Source organism: Podarcis melisellensis (genome assembly GCF_964234715.1).
Source record: "Podarcis melisellensis genome assembly, chromosome: 2".
NCBI classification, from domain to species: Eukaryota; Metazoa; Chordata; class Lepidosauria; order Squamata; family Lacertidae; genus Podarcis; species Podarcis melisellensis.
In genome coordinates this window covers 7115220-7139285 of record NC_138529.1, presented here as the reverse complement: position 1 = coordinate 7139285, position 24066 = coordinate 7115220, and the positions used below count along the sequence as shown (strand labels likewise).

At 44.0% G+C, this 24066-nt stretch overlaps 1 protein-coding gene and 1 pseudogene across 2 annotated transcripts in view; both read left to right on the top strand.

The window, feature by feature from the left end:
* Window positions 1–10798: 10798 nt before the first annotated feature.
* LOC309361512 (protein reprimo A pseudogene) lies at window positions 10799–11122 on the top strand (annotated as a pseudogene). Its single transcript has one exon. The product of its transcript is annotated as a protein reprimo A pseudogene (transcript).
* Window positions 11123–23425: 12303 nt separating this feature from the next.
* The window catches only part of PRPF40B (pre-mRNA processing factor 40 homolog B), a 31300-nt gene continuing 30659 nt past the window's right edge, over window positions 23426–24066 (top strand). The window contains 1 exon segment of the mRNA XM_081900731.1: window positions 23426–23533. Within this exon segment, the coding sequence (XP_081756857.1) occupies window positions 23531–23533 (3 nt within the window). The 5' untranslated portion in view covers window positions 23426–23530.

The following is a 24066-nucleotide window of genomic DNA, read 5'->3' as shown; positions in this document are numbered from 1 at the left end:
ATACACATGCACATACCCATCCAATTCTACCTTGTCTTCTGCTGCTTGTCGTCCTTAGCTCCACCCCACATGACAATACACGTTTAAAAATGCTCCTATTGGTGCCAATGCAAACGTTTTTAAAAGCCTAATTGCTATATGTAGGATGAGGGAGATGGTGACTTGGTAGAGGGGAGGCACAGTGAGGGGAGAGTTAGCCTTCATCTCACAAGCTGTGACTCCATTAAAATCCCACCTACCCGTACCAATAAATCTTCTAAAGTGCTTTCATGCACACCTATAGGACATTTTCCAAAGTCTTAATTACTGTGTGGGGTAGTAAAACTGAGGGGTTTCTTTTTAATTCTTCAGTTTTTATTCTACTTATTTGGTGGAACACTTCATATTGTAAAACCTGATATTGGAAGCAGAATCATCAAAATACAAAACAACCAGACCTGTGTAATTTGCGATTTCAGATTTTTTAAAATGAAAGGTATACTCTGATCCTGTTGTATGGTGAAATTTTGCATCTTCTTTAAGCTGTTCTATAATCGTAAGAGAACACTGGTGTAGGCTGAGAGAAAGCGCTTTGAATTTATCATCCTAGCAGCTAATACTCAATTTCTGGGTAGATACCAACTTAATCAACACTGCAGCAGGCAGTGGACAGACGGCTAAAGCTGCAAAAATTAAAGTACTTTTTACTATCCCAACAGAAAGCCCTTTGGCATACAAGAGAGAGCATGAACTGGTTTTAATGCAGACTCAAGAATTGGGCTACAAGATAGATGTCTTATTTAGAGGTAATAGCAACCCAAACTGGCTAAGCAGGAAGGAGCAAGTGGTGCCAGGAGCTAATCCATAGTTTGGCCGAGCAATATGCATGAAACCAGGCTTGAGGTTTCTCTTTCCCCAAACAAATCCCAAGCGATAAGCCAATAACAAACCCTTGGTTATAGTTCATGGTTCGCTGGAGAGTGAGGCAAGTTGTGACCCTGTGTTTGATTACGTGTAACGCTAAGCCAAACCATGGCTTAATTCCCAGTAGTGTAGCAGCAGCAGCATGAATTGGGAGAATTGACGTGGCTATGATTTCCTAACTGCACTATTATTATTTTATTAATTAAATTTCTATACTACCCTTCACCCAGTGATCACATGGCGGTTTACAATATGAAAGCACAATAATGCATACTACAAGAACAATATCCCCCACATATTATTATTTATTAAATATTTATGAAGTATTTCTGATGTTGCTTACACCTAGGGTCTAGCTTTGCTGATGTATCTGGCTCTGTGGTGTAACCCACAATTTTAGTGAAATCTTCCAGATATCTGGAACTCTGCTGGATAATAGATCATTCTGAGCAGAGACTGCGATGATAGGCTTTCACAAATCAAAATATACTGGTTGGGGAGCAAAGCACAGAGATTGTGTGTGTGTGTGTGTGTGTGTGTGATTGTGTGTGTGTGTGTGTGGACTAGCAACTAATTTGATAAACTATTTTTGTAATCCACACTTCAACAAGCTAACCTTTTAACTCCAAGACATACTCCGGCTACTCTTGCCTCAGTTTGTTACCTCTCTCCAACAACACATCTGACCATGATAACTTGCCCCTGATTTTCATGGCAGACAATGTGGTCATTTGCATGACTCAAGGTAATGCAAAACACTCACCTAAGCCCTGCCAAGGCCTGATGACACAATCTACACAAGTCATTACTTTGGAGAAGAAATCTGTGAAGGAAGAATAGGTTGACTTACTACTACCCTCCATTGTTTCAGCTAACGTAATCGAACTGTTGTTGCTTTACCAGCATGGTGCCCTCCAGATGATGCCCGCTCTGCATCTGGATGCAGTGAGACCCCATAAAGTGAAAGCCAGTAGTCCTCAAACTTTTTCTCTGGGCCACACTGATTTTTTTGTTGATAAGAAATATATTGGAAAACAAAAAGAAACAACTCCAAGCAGTGCTTAATTTAGAACACAGAACACAGCTATTTTATAATATGATCATGAGGCATCCAGAAAGTATAAAACAATGTAGGTACATAAGGACACGAATCATTCCTAAATATGGTTTAGATATTTCTTTGATTGTCCTTGAATCTTCCCACTGCACTTGCCATCACCCTCTCCTTTTGCCACAGCCTTTGAGAACCACCGACATTCATCAATCGGCAGGACTTCCAAGTTTGGGAACCTGAGCGCCACATTATTGGTCCATGGCTTAGTGAAAAAGCGCTCATACCAATAACAGTTAATGGTAATCAAAATATATATATATATAAAATAAAAATGTCCAGTAGCACCTTAGAGACCAGCGAAGTTTCTTCTTAGTATAAGCTTTCGTGTGCACCAACACGGCTACCTACCTGAAGTTAATTGTAATGGTGATGATGGTGATATCAGTTGCTTCAGCTGATAAGATTATTGAGGACAAATGTTCTGTGTTACCAATGTGATTGTCATAAAAGGAGATTGTCACCTGTCACGAATGACCGTCTCTTCTGTCATTACAAGTGAAGGTTGTACTGAGAAGCACTTTAAAAGGGACCGGTATCCCATACCCATTTCTGAATAAACTCCTTCTTTAAAAGTAGAATCTCTCTTAATTGCTTGCACAGTAATTTGCTCAACATTACTTTGCCCAACATGCTGGTCAGTTGAAAGAGAGGGAAGTAGTACAGGGCTCAGTTTGGGATCTATGCAATAAAATGCTATTGGAGCAAATACATTTTGAAACTGCAGCCAACCTGGAAGCCACTAGAGGGCAATCTGTACAATCGTTTGAGCTAGGCTTTATTAATCATTTTTCTTTCTTTCCGTATTTGTGTCTTATTTATTTGTATGGATTTTGTTGCAAAACCACCCAACAGCAGTATATAAGTACTGTAAATTAAGAATACAAAAAACACAAGTTGTTGTTTTTGGACAATATTTGAATGATTGCTTCTCCAAACGAAAATATAAAAAAAAACCTTTGCACATACAAAAGCCAAGCAGCAAGAATAAGCAGCCTAACCTGCTGCTGTCATGCTGGATTTTTTTAAAATGTGTGTGTAGGAATCCTTTTACTGGGGTTTAGCCCTGCAAGTCCCTACCTGCAGACTGAAGTGCTACTTTCAACAAGACACAGGCATGCTTCCTAACTGAGAACGTCTCTACCAGATTTCAAGAACAGTTGGCTACTCTGAACACTGGAGGGCAGAACTGCTGTTTAAGAAACTGTTCAGCAGAAACAGCAGAACCCCACAGCGTCTTGAAGACTAGGGTATAGCAAGGCCTGAGTTTTCATGGACTCAAATCCACTTGCTGTAGATGAAGTGGCCCCAAGTCCACAAAAACTTATGTCATAATAATACATTTGATCCTCTTTATATTAATAAATTAACTATTAATAAAAACTTAATAGTTTTTATTAAGTTTTCAGTTTTACATCTCAAATTAAACATCTTTCATTATACCATACATTCAATGACTTCCCTCCTTCCCCTTCCATGGTTCATTTAATTTATCCACCATTCCTACATATTTTATTATAACCATCTAATTTAGTTCTCTTATCTTACATCACTTCCACATTTATTATACTGTTGATACTGTCAGCGTTTTCAGCTGTGCACAATTTTTCCACTTTTAAAATACCTGATCTTGCTCTCTTCTATTCATTAGACCAGCTAACTCCGCATATTCTATCATGTTACGTTGCCAATCCTCCTTACCTGGGACCTCCCTCACTTTCCATTTTTGGAAAGTTTTTGGACTTTGATTTGCCATTTGGGAATGCGATTCTATAACATTCACCTGTACTTAATGTGACATAGTATATTGTGGAAATAACTTATAGGGAGTACCTGACCTCACATGAACCCACTACATTAAAGACGCATCTTGGTTGCTAGGGGAAAATGAAAGGCAAGCTACCAAGACCATTAAAGACTGCTAGAAAATAAGAGAGAAGCAAGACAAGGGTGTGGCATCCAGACAGACTATTCTTCATTTGCTTTGGGTGAAAGCAAATGCAACGTAACAGTGGGGCACAGCAGGGTCTTCAACCATCATTTAAACAGCATATTACTTTTTACAAATATACTTTCATCCGTCACCTTATAAAACACACACACACACTTTAAATTACACATGCAAACATGTGCTGGGGGGGGGAAGCATGTGCTGGTGATGCCACAGGCAGTATTTAATAAGGGCTCTCTCCACAGCTGGTTTTCCTTGACTCAAGCAGCATCACATTGAAGACTTCCAGAACCAGTTTGTTTTGATTTTCCTTTAAAGGCACTGCCAAGTTCTGTATTGAATTTGGTGAGTGTTTTCCAACAGACCACACTGCTCTTCAAATGCTATGCTACAGGTTTCCTTGCAGTAACCGTGTTTCTCCAAGTTTATACTATTACAGTGATATACTCCTTTCTCCAAGGGCTTAATGTGACATGCAAAGCTCCCCCACCACATCTATTTTATCCTCCAGCAACCTTGAAAGGCAGGATAAGGCTGAGAGTGACCAGCCTAAGGTCAACCAGTGGCTTTTATGGGAAACCAGATTCTTGCAGTCCTAGTCTGATGTGCTAACCTTGGCACATATACCACACTGGCTTTGCTATTGAAAACATTGTGCAGCCTCTGCCCTGAACATTTTACAATCAGTATGTTTGAACGTATTACAGAAAAGGAAGGGATTAGTAATGCACTAAGGCTAAGCAACTTGCCTCTCTCACGAAGGAGGTATATGAGAGAGAGTGAAAGGCAGAAACTGAACCCAAATCGCCTTCACCATACACACAAAAATCCCTTCATCTCCTGTTTGGTTTCTCATGCCTGCAACCCCACAATTCCTATTCACGAACTTGTCACCTGCATATGCGCAACAACGGTCTCAAATGGGCACCCCTCAACTTAATTGCAAAGGGAACACAACTTGCCTTTTCAAATCGGGTGGAACCTGGCTTGAGGGAAAATGCACCGCGCTGAAGCATTTCTCAAGAAATTACAGGATAGATATGGATTGTGGCAAATGTCTTGTGTAGTTGGCTTCCATCACCAGTAGTGAGAATGCACTGATGTCAGAGTAAAGAGTCATTGTACACAGCCTCAAACAAACACCAAAGATGTTGCAGTAAAGTGGTAGCACTATGAAGGGTACTTTGGAAAGATCTATATACTGGAGAATTTCATTTAATCAGGACAACCAATCTGAGTTTCTTTTTTAGGCAGCTGAGTTCTCCAAAGCCACATCTGGAAAATGATTTTTTTTAATCATTCCTGAGCGATTACTGGGAACGCAGTGGATGTAGCCTACCTTGATTTCAGCAAGGCATTTGACAAGGTGCCCCATGATATTCTTGTAAAGAAGCTGGTAAAATGCGGTCTTGACTATGCTACCACTCAGTGGATTTGTAACTGGCTGACTGACCGAACCCAAAGGGTGCTCATCAATGGTTCCTCTTCATCCTGGAGAAGAGTGACTAGTGGGGTGCCACAGGGTTCTGTCTTGGGCCTGGTCTTATTCAACATCTTTATCAACGACTTGGATGATGGACTCAAGGGCATCCTGATCAAATTTGCAGATGACACCAAACTGGGAGGGGTGGCTAACACCCCAGAGGACAGGATCACACTTCAAAACGACCTTGACAGATTAGAGAACTGGGCCAAAACAAACAAGATGAATTTTAACAAGGAGAAATGTAAAGTATTGCACTTGAGCAAAAAACATGAGAGGCACAAATACAAGATGGGTGACACCTGGCTTGAGAGCAGTACATGTGAAAAGGATCTAGGAGTCTTGGTTGACCACAAACTTGACATGAGCCAACAGTGTGACGCGGCAGCTAAAAAAGCCAATGCAATTCTGGGCTGCATCAATAGGAGTATAGCATCTAGATCAAGGGAAGTAATAGTGCCACTGTATTCTGCTCTGGTCAGACCTCACCTGGAGTACTGTGTCCAGTTCTGGGCACCACAGTTCAAGAAGGACACTGACAAACTGGAATGTGTCCAGAGGAGGGCAACCAAAATGGTCAAAGGCCTGGAAAGGATGCCTTATGAGGAATGGCTAAGGGAGCTGGGCATGTTTAGCCTGGAGAAGAGGAGGTTAAGGGATGATATGATAGCCATGTTCAAATATATAAAAGGATGTCACATAGAGGAGGGAGAAAGGTTGTTTTCTGCTACTCCAGAGAAGCGGACACAGAGCAATGGATCCAAACTACGGTACAAGAAAGAAGATTCCACCTAAACATTAGAAAGAACTTCCTGACAGTAAGAGCTGTTCGACAGTGGAATTTGCTGCCAAGGAGTGTGGTGGAGTCTCCTTCTTTGGAGGTCTTTAAGCAGAGGCTTGACAACCATATGTCAGGAGTGCTCTGATGGTGTTTCCTACTTGGCAGGGGGTTGGACTCGATGGCCCTTGTGGTCTCTTCCAACTCTATGATTCTATGATACTGCAGTTGTCAGGTTGGGTTACCAGCTGAGATCAGAGCCAGATTTAAGGTGGTGCAGGCAGTTCCTCCTCACAGGGTGCCAAGCCAAGGGAGCGCTAATAATAATAATGGACAGTGAAGACCAGTTGCATTCAACTATGTGGTGTGGCACTCCTTTGTCTGCTGACAGCTTTTCTGGGTCATGTGGCCAGCATTACTAAACTGCTTCTGGCACACAGAACACCATGACAAGTGTCAGACTGCATGGAAATGTCGTTTACCTTGTGGTACCTATTTATCTACTTGCGCTGGCATGCTTTCGAACTGCTAGGTTGGCAGGAGCTGGGACAGAGCAATGGGAGCTCACCCCGTTGCGTGAATTCAAACTGCCAACCTTATGATCGGCAAGCCCAAGAGGCTCAATGGTTTAGACCACAGTGCCACCTGCATCGCATCCCTAATCATCATCATCAATAATAATAATAATACCACCACCGATATTTATATGGGTACCAACTGAGACCTTTTAAAAAGCAACTGCACCAAAAGGAAATATTGTGAAAATACAAAAATAAAAATTGGGAGGGCACCAAATTTTGTCTTTGTTCAGGATGCCATATTACCAAGTCTGCCCCTGCTGAGATGGAGGGAAGGCAATAACTTAGCCTTTAACAAAAGTGTGATCTGGAGAGATCAGTAGGAGACACTTTTCACAGCATAGAGACCAGCATTTTCACCTGCTGTTTTCTGTGCATTATTAAGCTGCTGCAGGTAGAGCAGGTTGAAAAGTTGGCAGGACAACCATGGAGGTGTTATCAGACTCCAGGCAAGTGCTTTGTAATACAGCTTAGTCTGGGGACAGTCCCTCTTGTCCGGTTTATCAGAAGCCCCATATTACAAGCTTATGTTGGCAGGATACACAGAGGCTCCAGTGAAATCAGATCCCAAACATATGCTGCAGTAAATTTTAATTAGAGAGATTTGGGACACAAAAGGGCTCTCTGCAGGCTTTTGCAAGCATCGCAAGGGAAAAAGTTCATGTTAAACAGTAACAGCTGCAATACACCAAGACGATGTGTAGAGAATGCTTGGCAGGGGGTTGGACTCGATGGCCCTTGTGGTCTCTTCCAACTCTATGATTCTGTGACAGTTCCAGTGGTCAAATTTGAACTTCTGTGCAAATACTGAATTGGGAGCTAACCAGTCAGCCTTCCTAATATTCCTGAACTTAAAAAAGAGGGGGTATGTCATTTCCCAATAATGTCCAGTTCTAACCAGTAGCTAATTATAAAACAGCCAGTTAGCTGGGGAGGAAATAGGGAAATGTCCTGGTACGCTTCCGTGCTACAACAGTTTATGCCAAAATTGCGTATTTGCTAGCCTTTAATGTGTGGCAAGACTCTTTGTTGCTTTTGACTTAGCACAATTGTCCCTCTGGAATTTGTTTGGTGATAGAATCAAAGGGTGATCTTGTCCAGCCCCCTGCAATGCAGGAATTTGTTTTCCCAATGCTGTCTCAAGGGGTGTTCAGTCTGTGAGCAGAAATTGCTGAGCTGTACAACAATGAAAGGTGTATTGTTTTTCACTTGTACATGTGTAGAGACAGTGCAGTATAGTGCTTAGAGTGTCGGACTAGGATCTGAGAGACGAGGGCTCAATTCCCCACTCAGCTATGAGTGTATTGAAGTAATCTTAAAGATGCAAAAACGAGGCCAGAAAATAATCCCCAATGTTGACTTAAAAGTGATGCATTTTTAATAAAGCGGGGGCTTATTTTCCTTCTGCTATCTGTAACATTCTGCTACGTATTGTTTTGGAGCTCTTGTTCTCTAATGGTTAAGGTAGGAATGGCTGTTTTTATTTTGGAAATGAGAAGCACATGATTTCGGCAACAATAACTTGAAGGGAACAGAAAGTTCACATGGCAGAAACTGACAGTGTTTTCCAAACCACAAGTCCCAGGGGATTTCCTCCCCCCCCCCCGCCTGTTCTTTCAGTCACCTCTTCTATGAATCTCCTCTGATAGCTTGTAGGTTTTCAAATATTCCTTAAAAGTTTTTCCACATTTGTCGAAATATAGACTTTTATATGCCTAGCCACTAGTCTAGGCTCCTGTGCTTTTAACAAGGGCATGGCAGGAGGCAATTCAACTACCAATGCTTTCTCCTGTTATAGAGCTATAATGGGGGGGTCAACAGCTTTTAAAGGCCAGAAAACAGGTAAGATTCAGCTACGGCTGTCAACTTTTCAACTCACAGCTGCAACTGTGGCTTGTGGGGAATCTTAGGCCCAGAAGACAAACCTGTCCTCAAGTCCTCTTTGTCTGGGCATACCTCTCACCAAACCTGCTCCACACCTTCCATAAGTACTTTTACCTGTACGAAATGTGTCCTTAACTACAATAACACATCTTGCTATCCTGGATGGAAGACAAAGTGCATATATGTGTGGCTATAGAAACCTATGAATTTTGTATGGCTGGAAAGTAGCTTATTGTACAGTCACATCCATTGCGCTTCTATCTTTTACTTCTGGCCACACCCACTTTTGCCTCTGGCCACACCCACTGCTAGCATGTCACACACACACACACACACACCATGAAAAGTTTCCTGTAAAATAATGCAATCCTCAGGCTTGAAAAAAACCTTTGCCACTCCTGATCTACAACAAGTAAGGGTTCACCCACACTTCCAAAAGGTTCTTTGGTTCCACTGCTTTCCCCAGTGAATCCCGCTGTTTACTGCTGAATCAGAACAAACATCAGTCAAGTTTTCTGCAGATTGACATTTATTCTGATTCAGCAGTAAACAGCAGGTTTTTCTGGTGAAAGCAGAGGGACTGAAGAAGCACCTCTTGGACCTGTGCCTAGAAATGGAAGAAATTGCACAACAAAGGGATGCATGGATGAGCCCTAACTGGTGGTCATTTATTTTGCCATGTCATAAAAAACCTTCACGTGCTAATTTCAGCAGAACAAGTCTGCAGCTACAGAGGCTGGTTGAAAAGTTCACAACTCTTAATGTTTTAGAAATGGGTTGGAAGGTGGGAAGCAGGCAGGCATGGAGAATATCTGGGAGTTGGTTGTGTGATGCTACCCTCTCCCTTATAAATAGAACTGCAGTTGCGGTACATTCTCTTTTAACTTTTGGGTCTTAGAAAATTTGGCTTAGATGATGATGATGATTAAACATCTTTGTGTATTTCTCCCCTTTATCATATTCAGGGCTAGAAACTTGCTTGATCCTCAGAGCTTTGAAAAGCTGTCAAATTGACAGGATTGTGGTCATGCAATTGTCGAGCCACATTGGCTGCAGATGAACAGCATGATTCTTGGTAAAGGGAACAATAATTGCCAAGTGTCTCAAGGGAAACTTCGGGAATCGTTCTTGCAAAATGCCTGTTGGTGAGTCTGCATTCCCAGAATGCACTGCAAATGGGGGTGAATCAGATCTAGCTGGTGTTCTGTTAGGTGAGGGGGAAAATGTGGTGGCCGTCCTATGAGGATTGTATCCCTTGGGAAGTGTAGAAGATCAAAGCAGCAAATCTATCGTGAGAAGGTTGGTGAGAAACTCTGTAAGAAGATTGACAACACTGCAGAAGTGATGAATTGACATGAATGCCCGCCTAAGGTGCCCACCCAGGCTGAGGAAAATAATCTATTTGTGATGGGCTGGAGAGTTGTTCAGCCCTACCTATACAGGATTTTTTTACCGGATCACTGACACATTTGGAACCTCTGTCACTACAACCATGCAGCACCTCATCAAGGATACCCTGATACACTGATGTCTGTGAATCTGGAGACCTGATGTTATTGAGGCAACGTAAGCAACCAGCTTTCTGTCCTCACTAAGCTCCAAAGTACCAAATCCATCTTCTCATAAAACCTGGGAGTCACAAAAGATGGTAGATCCTCCTTTGGTGGAAAGTCCAGTTTTTCTCCTCCTCCGTATGTGTTGGACCAGTAAATAAAGGGAGAGTGATGTTTTAGTGGCCATTAGGGCTAGAAAGCTGACAATTCTTCTCCGGGTCAGATTTATCTGAGCCAGAGGAGAATCTGAGAGCTTGAAAGGACCCATCTCTCCTTTGAGTCAGGCTTTTATGAGCCTCATCTGAGTCAGAGATTGTTTCCCTGGCATCTCTAGCAGAGAAATCGCATGGCAATATGTACCACAGCTGGAAGAGAATTCTTATCTTGACATCACTTAAGCCCTCCCCGTCTGTCGCTGACCCTCAGCCACAATCTTGCTCAGTGAGCACTTACATGCTTCAGCCAGCTCAGCTGCGAGAAGGAGGCTGCTGGAGCCTTAAGAAGAAGAACTGTGCCAGAAGAGGCCCTCTGCAATCTCCTTCCCACCCAGCTCAGAGATGATGAATACCACGTTCTCCAGCAAGGACACTTACCCTCCTGGGGAAGCTGCTCCCACAGTGGACTCTCTCATCACCTCCTGCTGCACCCTAGTGACGGGGGCATGGGTGCCGGGGATCTCGGTGGCCACAGATGTCCAGAAGAACCAGCATGTGGCAAGGATGGTACAAATTGCTGTCCTTTGTGTCCTCTGTCTGACTGTCATCTTCGGGGTGTTTTTCTTAGGCTGTAACTTGCTGATCAAGTCGGAGAGCATGATCAACATGCTGATGAAAGACAGGAGAGCCTCCAGGGAAGTTGAGGTGGTTATCATTGACACTTAACAATGGAAGTGGGCAAGGGGGGAGAATTTCACCAGCCTTTGGGAGTTCAAGGATGTTTTGCGGAGTTGGCTGTTTGATCCTTAAGTTGCTACTCTTTAATGGATGCTAGAAAATGAGGTGACAGGATGGAAGTGGATTCACACAGAGAAGGATGCACTTGTCCAAAATGTTACTTGGAAATCTGTGCTCTTCCTAGTTATTTTTTTCTCTCCCCTTCGGGTGGATTTTCCTACACAGAGACTTCATAGAGCCTGTCTGGGTTTCAAAACAAAAAGCCCAGACCGAGGGCAAAGGAACTGCAGTTTTGTGCTGAAATCTTAATGGAATGGGCTCATCAGTACGTTTTTGTGATCAATGTTAAAGCCTGCACCTGACTTGAGACTCAGTCTCTTTGCTGCTACTGCGATTCTGGTTTCTCTTGAGGAAGAAGTGCAGCCACACCCCGGGAGAAAGAGAGAAGAGAGAACACCCACAGAGACACTTGAAATGCATCCAGATCATTTGAACCATGCCAAATTGGCTGCATGTCAGAATTACCCCCATTCGTAACCTAAAATGGCCAATAAGCGTGGTCATCCCTCTGCTGAGAGACCCATGGTTGCTATAATCTATTTCATTGTTGTTTAATGTCGTGTAAACCCAGTGAGGGTGTGTAGCAGCGCTGACAGTGATGGGTTGTTTATTGTGTCCTTTCTAAACCTATTAAATAGGCACAGAAATGGTTCTGATTTCTGTTCAGTCTCGACTCGCATCCATGCTCCTTCTGCAGGTCCTGGATACTCAAGTTCAATATGAGAAAGGCTCAGTGACGAAGCGTGTGGCTATGCGAGGTACACAGCAGTCGCCAACAAAGGTATTTTGGGGTAAGAAATGAATTTTGGCCTGAGGTTATTGAGAATTGCGTTGACAATATTTAGACAGAGTACACTCCTTACTTGTAAAGTACAGAGATTCCCCCAGAGAATCCTGGAAGCTGTAGTTTACCCCTCACAGAGCTACAATGCCTAGCACTCTCAACAAACTACAGTTCCCATGATTCTTTCTGGGTGTGTTTGCAGCATCAGTTACAAAGAAGCCACTTGATCAGGTTCCTTGAAAGGTAAAATGGATCCTTAAGGACGTTTAAAGGGTTAGTTAGACCAGACTCAATTATTTCTCTTGAAAAGAAATATCATGGTTTGGGTTTGGGATTTTAGTTCCACCCAAAAGAAGTGGGTTAGCATCCCATACCACCCTCCCTTACTTCAAGCACTGAAAAGGGTACCAAATGTTGTTAGAAAGACAGTTTGGCTTTATTCCTTGTTGCCAAAGAAAATGTAAGAGAATAATTTTGCACCTGTCATAAGTACCATGTGCTGGGGGTGGGGGTGGGAATGACATATTTGCAATGTGTTGAAGTTAGCGCAAGAGAAGGGATCCTTACTTATGGTAGACATTCTCGTTACACTTCCTCCTCTGATAAGCAAGCTTTTCAGATTGGGGCGGTGGGCTCAGTGCCAGATTTACGTATAAGCTAAACAAGCTATAGCTTAGGGCCCCACTCTCTTGGGGGCCCCAAAAAAAATTAAAGGAAAAAACAACTGGATGTACATTTCCAAAATATAAGATAAAAAACAAATAAAATAAAACCTACATACAGCAAGTGTTTTGTGTTGTGTAGGCTCCTATGATGTAAGCAATGGGCCCCGTTCATTAGTGGAATACTATGGTGATATTGATATTATATTAAAAATGAATTGTATTAACTGCAGTGGCATTGTACAGGTTATAACACTTAATTTCATATTAATAAAGCTATTTATAATTGTTAGTTTGCATCATATATTTACACCTATTATTATTTCATGTTATAGCAAGTTTCTAGAGACTAGATTATGAGTCTTTGTAAATTGTGTTTCTAAAGGAACTTTTATTATTGCCAAATGCCAATGTGTTTGCATTATTGTTTGTTATGAATAAAAAATCATTTTAAGTTAGAGCTTAATAATTATTTCACTATTAACATACTTCTTAATTGTATTTCGCTATTAATATACTTCCTCTTAATTGTATTTCAGTTCAACAATTACTTTGACAAAATACATATTTTCTTACGTGCAAATGGCTTTAGATACCTAGTAGGTCCATAAATTACCATATAGCATATATTCAACACAAAAAACAGCAACAATTTGTTGTTGACACAGGACAGCTGGACATATAAAGGGCCCCGTTACCTTCAGTAGCTTAGGGCCTCATCAAACCTAAATCTGGCCCTGGGTGGGCTACAAACCACATTTTGTACAACTGACTGATTGCTAATAGTTCATGATTGTTGGTTGATATTTCATCAGTGGGAGCTCATGTCAGGAGAAGGACTCCTGAGAGCTGTCATTACTCCCCACATTTGGAGATAGATTCCCCATTAGGTCTTCCTGAAGGTGACATTCACCAAGCCGTAAGGAGCAGACTGTGAGACAACAGTAACTTAGCTCCTAGTGAGAGAATGAGAAAGAGGGAGATGGAAATTTCTTGGGGAGATGAGAAGCCTTGGGGAGGAGAGATGTCAGGATTGGCTACCTGCCGCTTGGATTCCTAGTTCCTTCCCTATACCCAGCATAGCTGCTGTTGCTCCACACCTCTTCTGGTAATGTTTAGCTAAACAAAATGGACTTGCAGTCAGCAGATCAAGAGATTCTTAATCTTGGGGTTGTGGGTTTGAGACCCAAATTGGGCAAAAGGTTCCTGCACTGCAGGGGGTTGGACGAGAAGAGCCTTGATGTCCTTTCCAAGACTAAAATTCTATGAAGACCACCAACATGATTCTGAGTGTGCAACTGTTTCTTTCAAAGGGAATGTCAGAATGCAAGTGAAAATAAAATGTCAGGCTTTAGGAAGAAATCTGTTGGAAAAGCTGGAACAATGAATTTTGCTTTTCCATTCCTGCTCTAAGGCTGTGTACACAGGTAGTCTTCGCAATGCACAGAGATTGTTTTTCCACACTGCACTTTTGTAGAAAGTGGTTTGTAACTGTACACACCATCCCATGATGATGTCGCCTAAAGCGACTCTTCATGTTGTCTGTACACAGGTAGGTATCTTATCACGCTAGTGTGCAATGCTGTTCTCTAACTCACCGACCCCGATTAGTGCTTCCACATATCTTTTCAAAATTAAAACTATTTTTCAGTCTTTTGAAAGAGGGGGGCTGGGAACAGTTGTACTGATGCACCAATATACAAGGGATATACACAGAGGATCACTATACAGAGTATACAGTATGCAGAGGCAGCTAAGTTACTGTACTGCTTCTTGTTTTGCTTATTTCATGCACAGGCAAAGCCAGCAGTGCCAGCAGGTGAGAAGGTGCCCTGTGTGCACAGGTTTGTAACAAGAGCTTGAGAAGTACAGTGGTACCTTGGTTTACGAACTTAATCTGTTCTGGAAGTCTGTTCTTGAACCCAAACTGTTCTTAAACCGAGGCGCGCTTTTCCTAATGAGGCCTCCCACCACCGGTGCCCTTCCACCATTTGGATTCCATTCTTAGACCGAGTTAAAGTTCTCAAACCAAGACACTGTTTCTGGTTTTGCGGAGTTTGTAAACCAAATCGTTCTTAAACCAAGATACCACTGTACATTCTTGGCACAAAACTGTTCCAGTAGAATGGGCTTTAGATTGACAAATTATGTGGGGCAGGAATGACGTGGGGATGACGTTGTGTGTACAGCATCCCCCAAAGGCTCCTGAATGTACATTACGACATAGTGTGTACACACCCTGTCCATTCCATTTGGAGGAAGCTTGCTTTTCTTCCAGACTGGTGGTGTGTTGGGCACTCAGTTTCCAGCAGGGATTTTATGAGATAGTATCTCTGGCCAGTAATAGCACTAAGAGGTTGTAATCAGTTTGACAATAACAGTACATGCAAGACCATATATTGCAAAGATATTCGTCAGCACTTTAAACTGTTAGGCATTAATCAGAAGAAGAACTGCAGATAAGATTCCCCTCTCTCAGGGAAGATTTTTGTCGCTTGCGAATACTTCTTGCATGTCCTAAATGTTGATTAATAATTGAAATAGAGAAGAAGGGGAATTTTGACAGAAACAACATTTTTTGTTTGGATCAAGGGGATCAAGGTTTAATGGGCCCACAAAGACAGAGACTAAAACTAGTCAGGAAAGCTGCCAATTCTGGCACTGGAGGGGTTTACTAGATGATCCTCAGGGTGCCTTCTAACACTAGGATTCCATGATTCTAAGATTCTGGTGAAAGCAGCAAACCCGAGTTGTCAATTTTTCAAGTAGCCATTGCAGCTCTGCCTTGATGAGTAGAAGCTTCCTCCTTTCTCTTTCCCAAAGCCTAGTTCAGGCATAGGCAAACTCAGCCTTCTAGATGTTTTGGGACTACAACTTCCATGATCCCTGACCCCTGGTCCTGTTAGCTAGGGATGATGGGAGTTGTAGTCCCAAAACATCTGGCGGGCCGAGTTTGCCTATGCCTGGCCTAGTTAGTGCTTTCCCAGCTTTGGAAAGGAGGTGGGAGGGCTCTAGGGCCCTACCAGAGCCTTGTGCCTTCTTCCCAAAGTCCAAAGCCTTGCTTCCACCAAAATATAGTGGATCCCACCACTGTATCCCAATTGCAGCAGATCCCACCTACATACATACTCTATAATATATATTTTCAGCAATCACAGGTTATATTTTGGTTCTTGTGTGAAGGAAAAATTAAATACTTGGGAGACTCAGGCAGAAGTTGAACAAATAAAAAAGATTTGTTTAACAGAACAAAGTGGGTAAAACAGGAGAAAATGAAAGGTTGAATCGCTCCGCTATATATGCTTATTCAGGAAAGAGTTGCAGTGCCTTTGATGAGTCTAACCCCTGAGGTCTAGAAACTTGCGGCATGTGCACATTAGCTTAAAACACAATGAGGTGATTTCCCTCTCCGTGCATTTCAAGTTGTGCTTTACACATACCAGAACTTGACTTGATTCCTTGCATGTTATCTGATGTGTTTTCCCACACCTGCAACCACCCCCTCTCCTGAACTCCAATGAAGCCATCACCTGCACATGTGTTATCAGTGGTGCGTGTGCAATGGGTGTCTAAATTATACACACTTCAGCTTAATGAAGACTTGGAAGCCAGCTTGAGGAAAAGCACATGCATCACAAGTATTTCTCAAGAGACTGCAGGATGCTGATGGACTGTGGCTCACAGCTTCAAACACCAGAGTGTTTGTGGGAGTGGGAGTGCGCTGGAGACGAAGCAAATGGTCTCGTTTACCCAGCCTTGGTCTCTTCCTTTCCTTTGCCTTGGCTGCTCAGGCAGATAAAAGAAATGTTTCAATCTCCTTGTAGCGGAGACTGAAATAAACTTGACCCTGATTCCCTACGCAAAAGAGAGTCCCCTCCTGGCCCTTGCGCAGCGGAAGCTTTGTAGCCACACTAATCCAAGGCCGGAGGAGATTAGCGCAAATTTGTATTTCATGTTTCCCAGTTAATCCCTGCAGACTGCTGGCTGCAAAAACTTTCCTCACAGAAGAGGATCAGAGCCGTCGCCTGCGGTGAGGAACAGGGCCAGTGAGGGATGCTGGTCTCAAATCCCCTGGGTTTAATTCCAAGACACCAGGGACAGCAAGATTTTAAAAAGAGGAAGTTTCTTACACTTCGGCTGAACAGCAACCCCCACCTCCAAGCACACAGGCGAGAGGATATCATTGTCTGTGTCACCTACATGCATGGAGCACATGCTACACACCAGCTTTGTATGGCTGAGTTAATCCAGAGGTGGGCAACACGTGGGTCCTCCAGATGTTGGGGCTTCCGCTCCTCTCATCCTTGAACACTGGCCATACTGGCTGGGGCTGGTGGGAGTCCCATGACTTCTGGAGGGTGCCAGGTTTCCCCAACTTGAGTTAACTCACGAATGGCCAACTAGCATTCTGAATGCTGGACCTGGTCTCCAAGCAGGAACTTTGTCAGGTAGGTAGATTCAGAGAGTTTGGCTCCACCACAGCACAAATGTGCGTAAAATGTGCATGTGGTCATTTACATGTGGAGGTGAATTTTAGTCTTGGAGCAAAATAAGATGGTGATTTGTTGGAGTCTCACCTGCATTGTGCTTTGCAGCCCTGTATGCAAAGCAAAAATAAAATTTTCAATGAATTGAGAAAGATAGTAAGTGGAAAGGAGATCTCGGGCAAAAGATCCAGGCCTCCTGGAGCACTCTGTGCTCCTATAACAGGAACCCTTGCCTTGGAGGCAAATTTGTCTGCCTTGTGGCAGCCCTACCAATTTTAAAAGGATTGCCCAGTGCCCAGAGATACATTTTGAGGCAAAGAACATTAGGCAAGATTCAGCTGAGTTGTTGCTTGCACAATAATACAAGGTCAGTTTATGCAAAGTGACTTTCTCTTTGCCCCCTCCCACCTGTGCCCCTGAAATCTGCTCTGGAGGGTTGGGGGCAGGTTTATGGGATGTTCAGAGGGAGGAGAGGGTGGAAGTCTTGTTCCGCAAGTGGAGTTTGTTCTGGGCATACATATGCCATGTTGAACGCCACCCAATGTTTTCAAGTTGCAAGAAATATATTGCACACTTTAAGGTAAAGGTAAAGGGGTAAAGGGACCCCTGACCGTTAGGTCCAGTCACGGACAACTCTGGGGTTGCGGAGCTCATCTCGCTTTATTGGCCGTGGGAGCTGGCATACAGCTTCCGGGTCACGTGGCCAGCATGACTAAGCCGCCTCTGGCAAACCACAGCAGCGCATGGAAACTCTTGTTTACCTTCCCGCCCAAGCGGTACCTATTTATCTACTTGCACTTTGACGTGCTTTTGAACTGCTAGGTCGGCAGGAGCAGGGACCGAGCAACGGGAGCTCACCCCGTTGTGGGGATTCGAACCGTCAACCTTCTGATCGGTAAGCCCTAGGCTCTGTGGTTTAAACCACAGCGCCACCTGCGTCCCTCATTCCACACTATTACATTCCAAATCCAAAAGTAGTTCATCAAACGTACACAGGTAATTCTTGACATCTTCACGTAAAGAGCCAGCAGGTGATGAGAAAGTCCAAAGATCACAATCTGTTGAAATGCAGTCTTGGTGTAAGGAAAGAAAGCCAATGGCCTATGAAGTACCTAAAGCCCATTAATCATATTGTTGGGATATTTCAGATTAATTGTGCTTCTGGAAGACTCGGAGATAACAACTCATTATTAACAGCAGCCCAGATGGCTATATGTCAGGGATGGAAAAAGCCAGACCTGCTCCCCACCCCGCTTCAAGGGAGGCCTGCAGAACAAGCATCTGGGATATAGCTTATATGATTAAATTAACAAACATAATAAAGATCAGCGAAGGAAAGCAACAAGATAAGTTTGTTGAGAAACTGAGCTCATTCATTTTGTACTGGAATAATACAGTGCATGACACAATTAATCCATACACATTATTAGGTGAGTATAGAATGACTCAGCAGAAATACAGCAAAGTTACAATACAGGATGTGTAATGCTGGGCTGTGGAGTGTTAAATATGGCATTTGCATAGGGTTCACTTTGTTCCAGTTTAGTATGCTTGAATAGCTTTTTGAACCTCAAGTCACTTATTTTTAAATGTTTGATTGTTATGAATGATCGTCAATGTGAATCACATCACTGAATTTAAGATGCAATGATAAGGACAGGAGATAATCTCCTACAAGGGAGAAAATTATGTATATTGAAATGGTATATAATTTAGAGTAATTTTAGGGTTATGATGCATAATCCATCTACACTTGTTATCTTAAGCATCTCTGTAATTCAATGAAATGTTCAGTGTAATAGAAAATTAAAGTTGGAGGGAGTTAGACAAATAGTCTGTTCTGACAGACGGCATTTTCCTGTTTTTCTGTGCTACATCCCAATGAACGTTTCCCCCTCTGTGGCCACCAGCAGCTTTCGGGTATTTTGATTTAGACCTGGAGTCATCCAGTATGATTTTTTTTAACACTCCGGAGGAAGACTCTTGGAAGATAAAGGAAGCACTTTTTCCACACAGGTAAAGGATGGAATTTTCTACCACAATACACAGTGAGAACAGGATACTGAATTCGATGGGCCTTTGGTCTGATGCAGCAAGGTTCTTCTGTATGCTCTTACTGGGGAATCGGCATGCAGGAAGCATAGCTGTCAACGTTTCCCTTTTTTAAGGGAAATTCCCTTATTCTGAATAGGATTCCTCACAAGAAAAGGGAAAAGTTGACAGCTATGGCAGGAAGGAAAGGTTTCTCTTTCACATGCCCCTTGTGTCATGGTCTGCTATTAGGCCCCATATGCATTTAAAGCGATATCATACCACTTTGAACAGTCATGGCTTTCCTTCCGCAAAGAATCCTGGGAACTGTAGTTTCTTCTTCCCATAGAACTGCGGGAATGCTGCTGCTAAATTGTCTGCTAAAAGGCTCACAGACTTTCTGCTTTCATGTGTGAAAATATCATTGAGAGACCCTCCAAGTGTCCCTGTTTTCCAGGGATGTTCCTGATTGATAGAAGCCGTCCTGGTTTCTAATTTGATCCTGGAATGTCCTGTTTTTCCTTAGGACGTCCTTTTTCTCATCAGAGAAATACTGGAGGATATGGAGTTATCCGACCCCAGAGCCATCTGAAGGCAGCCCTGTATTGGGAAGTTTTTCAATATTTAATGCTTTATTATGTTTTTATATATGTTGGAAAGCACCCTGAGTGGCTGGAGCAACCTAGTCAGATGGGTGGCATATAAATAGTAAATTATTATTATGGATTAGGATGTCCCTATTTGCATCAGATAACACAACCTTGATGGCAGAAAGTGAGGAGGAATTAAAGAACCTTTTAATGAGGGTGAAAGTGGAGAGCGCAAAATATGGTCTGAAGCTCAACATCAAAAAAATGAAGAACATGGCCACTGGGCCCATCACCTCCTGGCAAATAGAAGGGGAAGAAATGGAGGCAGTGAGAGATTTTACTCTTGAGAGTCCCATGGACTGCAAGAAGATCAAACACATCCATTCTGAAGGAAATTAGCCCTGAGTGCTCGCTGGAAGGACAGACCGTGAAGCTGAGGCTCCAATACTTTGGCTACCTCATGAGAAGAGAAGACTCCCTGGAAAAGACCCTGATGTTGGGAAAGATGGAGGGCACAAGGAGAAGGGGACGGCAGAGGACGAGATGGTGGGACAGTGTTCTCAAAGCTACAAACACGAGTCTGACCAAACTGTGGGAGGCAGTGGAAGACAGGAGTGCCTGGCGTGCTCTGGTCCAGGGGGTCACGAAGAGTCGGACACGACTAAACAACAACATTTGCATCAGAGAAATGTTGGAGGCTATGCATTGGTTATCCTTAAGGAGGAAAACAACAATCCCTTCGTTTATCCCCCAGGGAGCATATGCAGGATTTATAAAGGGGGCATACAGCGCCACCCGCTGGCAAGAGTGTAGACAAAGTAACCAGGCAGTCAACATCAGGAGAAAAATTCCTGCAAAATCTACATGGGTCAACATTTTAGAAATGAAGAAAACAGCCTGTAATAGTCTTGGGTTTCATGATTAGTGGTTCATATATAGTGAGCTAGAGAGGAAGCAGAAAAATAAACAAATCCATCGCTGCAGAGGCTGAAAGCTCAGTAAAAAAAATAGTATCAAAAGTTTTCAGCCACCTGGAAGAAAATGCAGGATTTAAGCAGATTTAAAACAAATCTGTTAATTTTTCACACGTCATGCAAACCAGCCCTTTTTGGAATTTCAAACTAATTTGTGATGAATAAATAAATAAATAAATAAATACAGCATATGAAGCGAAGTGGTGGCAGTCTTTCATTTAAAGCCTGTTACAAACACACCATTTCCCTGTCTTATCTGGTTTTTTAATAACTTCAGTTTGAGTTTCCTTCCATGCAGATGGAATCTGCTCTCCTACCATAACCACATTTAATAAATTACATAAAATTGGTGCTACTAGTTCTTTTTATAAAATGAGGCTGTGTAACTCATTTGTTTTTAGGCTTTTAATTGCATCCTGTTTTCCTGCACTTGTGATGGGACTATTTAAATCATTTTTGTGTTCATCTGCTATTTGTTTACCCCAACTTTGTCCAACTCTTTGCTTCCATCAGCCAGGCCACCATAACTGTGCTTTTAACAGCAGTCTAATGTGAAGGTGGTATTTATTCCCCATGCTATGTAAAGAGAAGAAAGTAAGTCACCTACTGATTTCTGCCCATCAAGCTCCTTTTAAAGGTAATTAATAATAATAATAATTTTTATTTATACCCTAGCCAAGGCCAGGCTCAGAGCGGCTTACAAGCAATAATAAAAACAAGTTGAATGATTACAACTTAAAAACAAAATTTAAATACATTAAAATATTGAAACAATATAGGGATGTGGGTGGTGCTGTGGGTTAAACCACAGAGCCTGGGGCCTGCCGATCAGAAGGTCGGCGGAAGTGCAAGTAGACAAATAGGGAAGGTAAACGGCGTTTCTGTGCGCTGCTCTGGTTCACCAGAAGCGGCTTAGTCATGCTGGTCGCATGACCCAGAAGCTGTACACCGGCTCCCTCGGCCAGTAAAGCGAGATGAGTGCCGCAACCCCAGAGTCGGTCATGACTGGACCTAATGGTCAGGGGTCCCTTTACCTTTGTAATATATAGCTCTTCATATTTTTGGACTACAGCTCCCATCATCCCTCTATGGTTGCCATATTCCAAAGCCCCCAAACCCAGACACGTTTGGGGCACACACACACACACCATCTCATATTACACAAAGAACAAATCCCTGTGAATTCCCTGGAGCTTCCGGTCTCACGGTCAGCTCCACCATGTGATGTAAACATTGAGCTGCTTGTTTGCAGCTGCGTAGGACTCATATCCCAACAGTTCGCTCCCTCCCTCCCTGCCTTTGACTCCTTCCTCGCCCCCTTCTTCCCTCTCTTACCTTTGCTGGCCTCCTGTTCTTCAGATGGGAAGTCGAACGGCCCTGGGCATAGAGGTCAACCTTCCCCTTTTTTGTGGGAAATTCCCTTATCCCAGCGCTGTTTCCTGCTGCTTCCTGCTGCTATCCTGGATTGTTAGATATCCCATAGACTGTCCCCGGGACAGGTGAGGCTGCTGATCTCTTATTTTCGAGGCTCCCTGGGACAGGTGAGGCTGCTGATCCCTTATTTTCGAGGCTGCTGATCCTTTATTTTCAAATCTGAAAGTTGACAGCTATGGCCCTGGAAAGGCTGTGCCAGGAAAGGCTCATGGAAGTCCTGCCAGGCCTAGTGCCACCCATGGAAGGTCTGGCGGCTGCTGGATGCCCTAACACCCCCCATATAAAATTAAAGAATAATCATAATAAAAATCTAAGAAATAAAAAACCAAAAAAACCTGGAGATTTCATATAAAATACAAAAATCTGGCCAGAGGGGAATGCTGACACCCCCCCCCCAAATGAGGACATGTCAGGGAAAATCCAGACATATGGCAGCCCCATCTGACCACGTTGACTGGAGCTGATAACGAGGGCCAATCTGACTTGGGTGGGGGGGCTGGAGGAAAAATTGGCCTGAGCCTCAAGCACAAAGGTGGTGGTGGGGCATAAAATTTAGACCCTTGTAATTATATATTTGGTATGTTTTGTTTTTAAGCACGTTGGACCCAATTGTGACCTGCTTTCTCAGCTAAAGAGCTGCAAACAAAGAGCTGTGACTTGGCAGAATACACTCTCTTCGTGTTATCTGACCAAGAGCTTGCCATACAATGGCGCACCAACATCAGGGGAAACGATGAGGCCACGTCGAGAGCGCATCCTCTCAGAACCGCTCTTTTTTGTGGTCCCTTATTGTGTCATGCGCTGCCCGTCTTGTGTTTCCCTGGTCCTCTTTCGTGATGGCGAGGAGCCTCTAACCCTGGCAGAGAGCCCGGCCTCTCCCCCCTGCCACGCGCTTTGCCCCCCATCCGAAGGACCACCTCTTCGCCCCCCCAGGAGGCGGGGAGGACCCTTCTTCCCACCCAAACAACGGCTGCGCTGCGTCAGCCGCATCCTAAAGAGGATGCGCCTTTCTCCTCAGCTCGGCGCGAGGAGGAGCGCATCCTTCGACCGCCTCTGGTGGGAAAGAGGCTTTCCGCACATGCTCAGAGGCACTCTTCAAAGGGGAAAAAAACACCACAGCTTATGACGTTGCGGAGAGCGCGCGCCGCGGTTGGGCGACCCCTGGCCCGGCCTGCCGCCTCTCGCCCTTGGAGAGCTCTGGCCGCCCTCGCCCTCCCGCTCCCCTTCTCCTCCCGCGCTTCTGCCTCCCCCCCCCCGGATCCCGCCCGCCTCCCTCTCCCTCTCCCTCAGCCCGCCTCCTCCAATCGCGGCCGCCCTTACTGCCGGGTGGGCTGAGCTGCCCGCCTGCACGCCCAGCTGATCCGAGGCTCGGCCATGGTAATGTCTGCCGCTTTGTTATTCCCCCTCCCCCGAAGATCCGGGGCGGAGATGGGCTCGGGGGCGGAGGGGCGCGTGTGTGTGTGCACGGTGGAAGCTTGCAAGGGAGAGGGAGGGGCGGAGGGGACATCCTCCACGCGCCACGTTGCCCCCCACATCTTTTGCACCCAAGGGGGAATGGTGATGGGGCTCCCCACCCGCCGCCTCCTTCTCCTTCTCCTCCTCCTCTCCTTTCTTGCTCCCGCTCGGGAGGCTTGGGAGCAATGAGGTGGGTGCTGGAAGGAGACCGGGAGGAGGGTGCGCAGCCGGATAGTGAGGCACCCTGGTTTGTGCAACTAGATGCACCATGCCAGAAAGGAAGGGGGGAAATGCAAAAGCATCCAGATCTCTCTACAGGTGCATGCAGAACTACACGAGCCCCACATGTGCAAACACTCATGTGCAGATGTGGGAAGAGGTGCACACATAAAGCATGTGTAGATTTTACACCGGCTTTAGCCCAGGGGATGAATTTGAAGCTAACAGTATTGTTT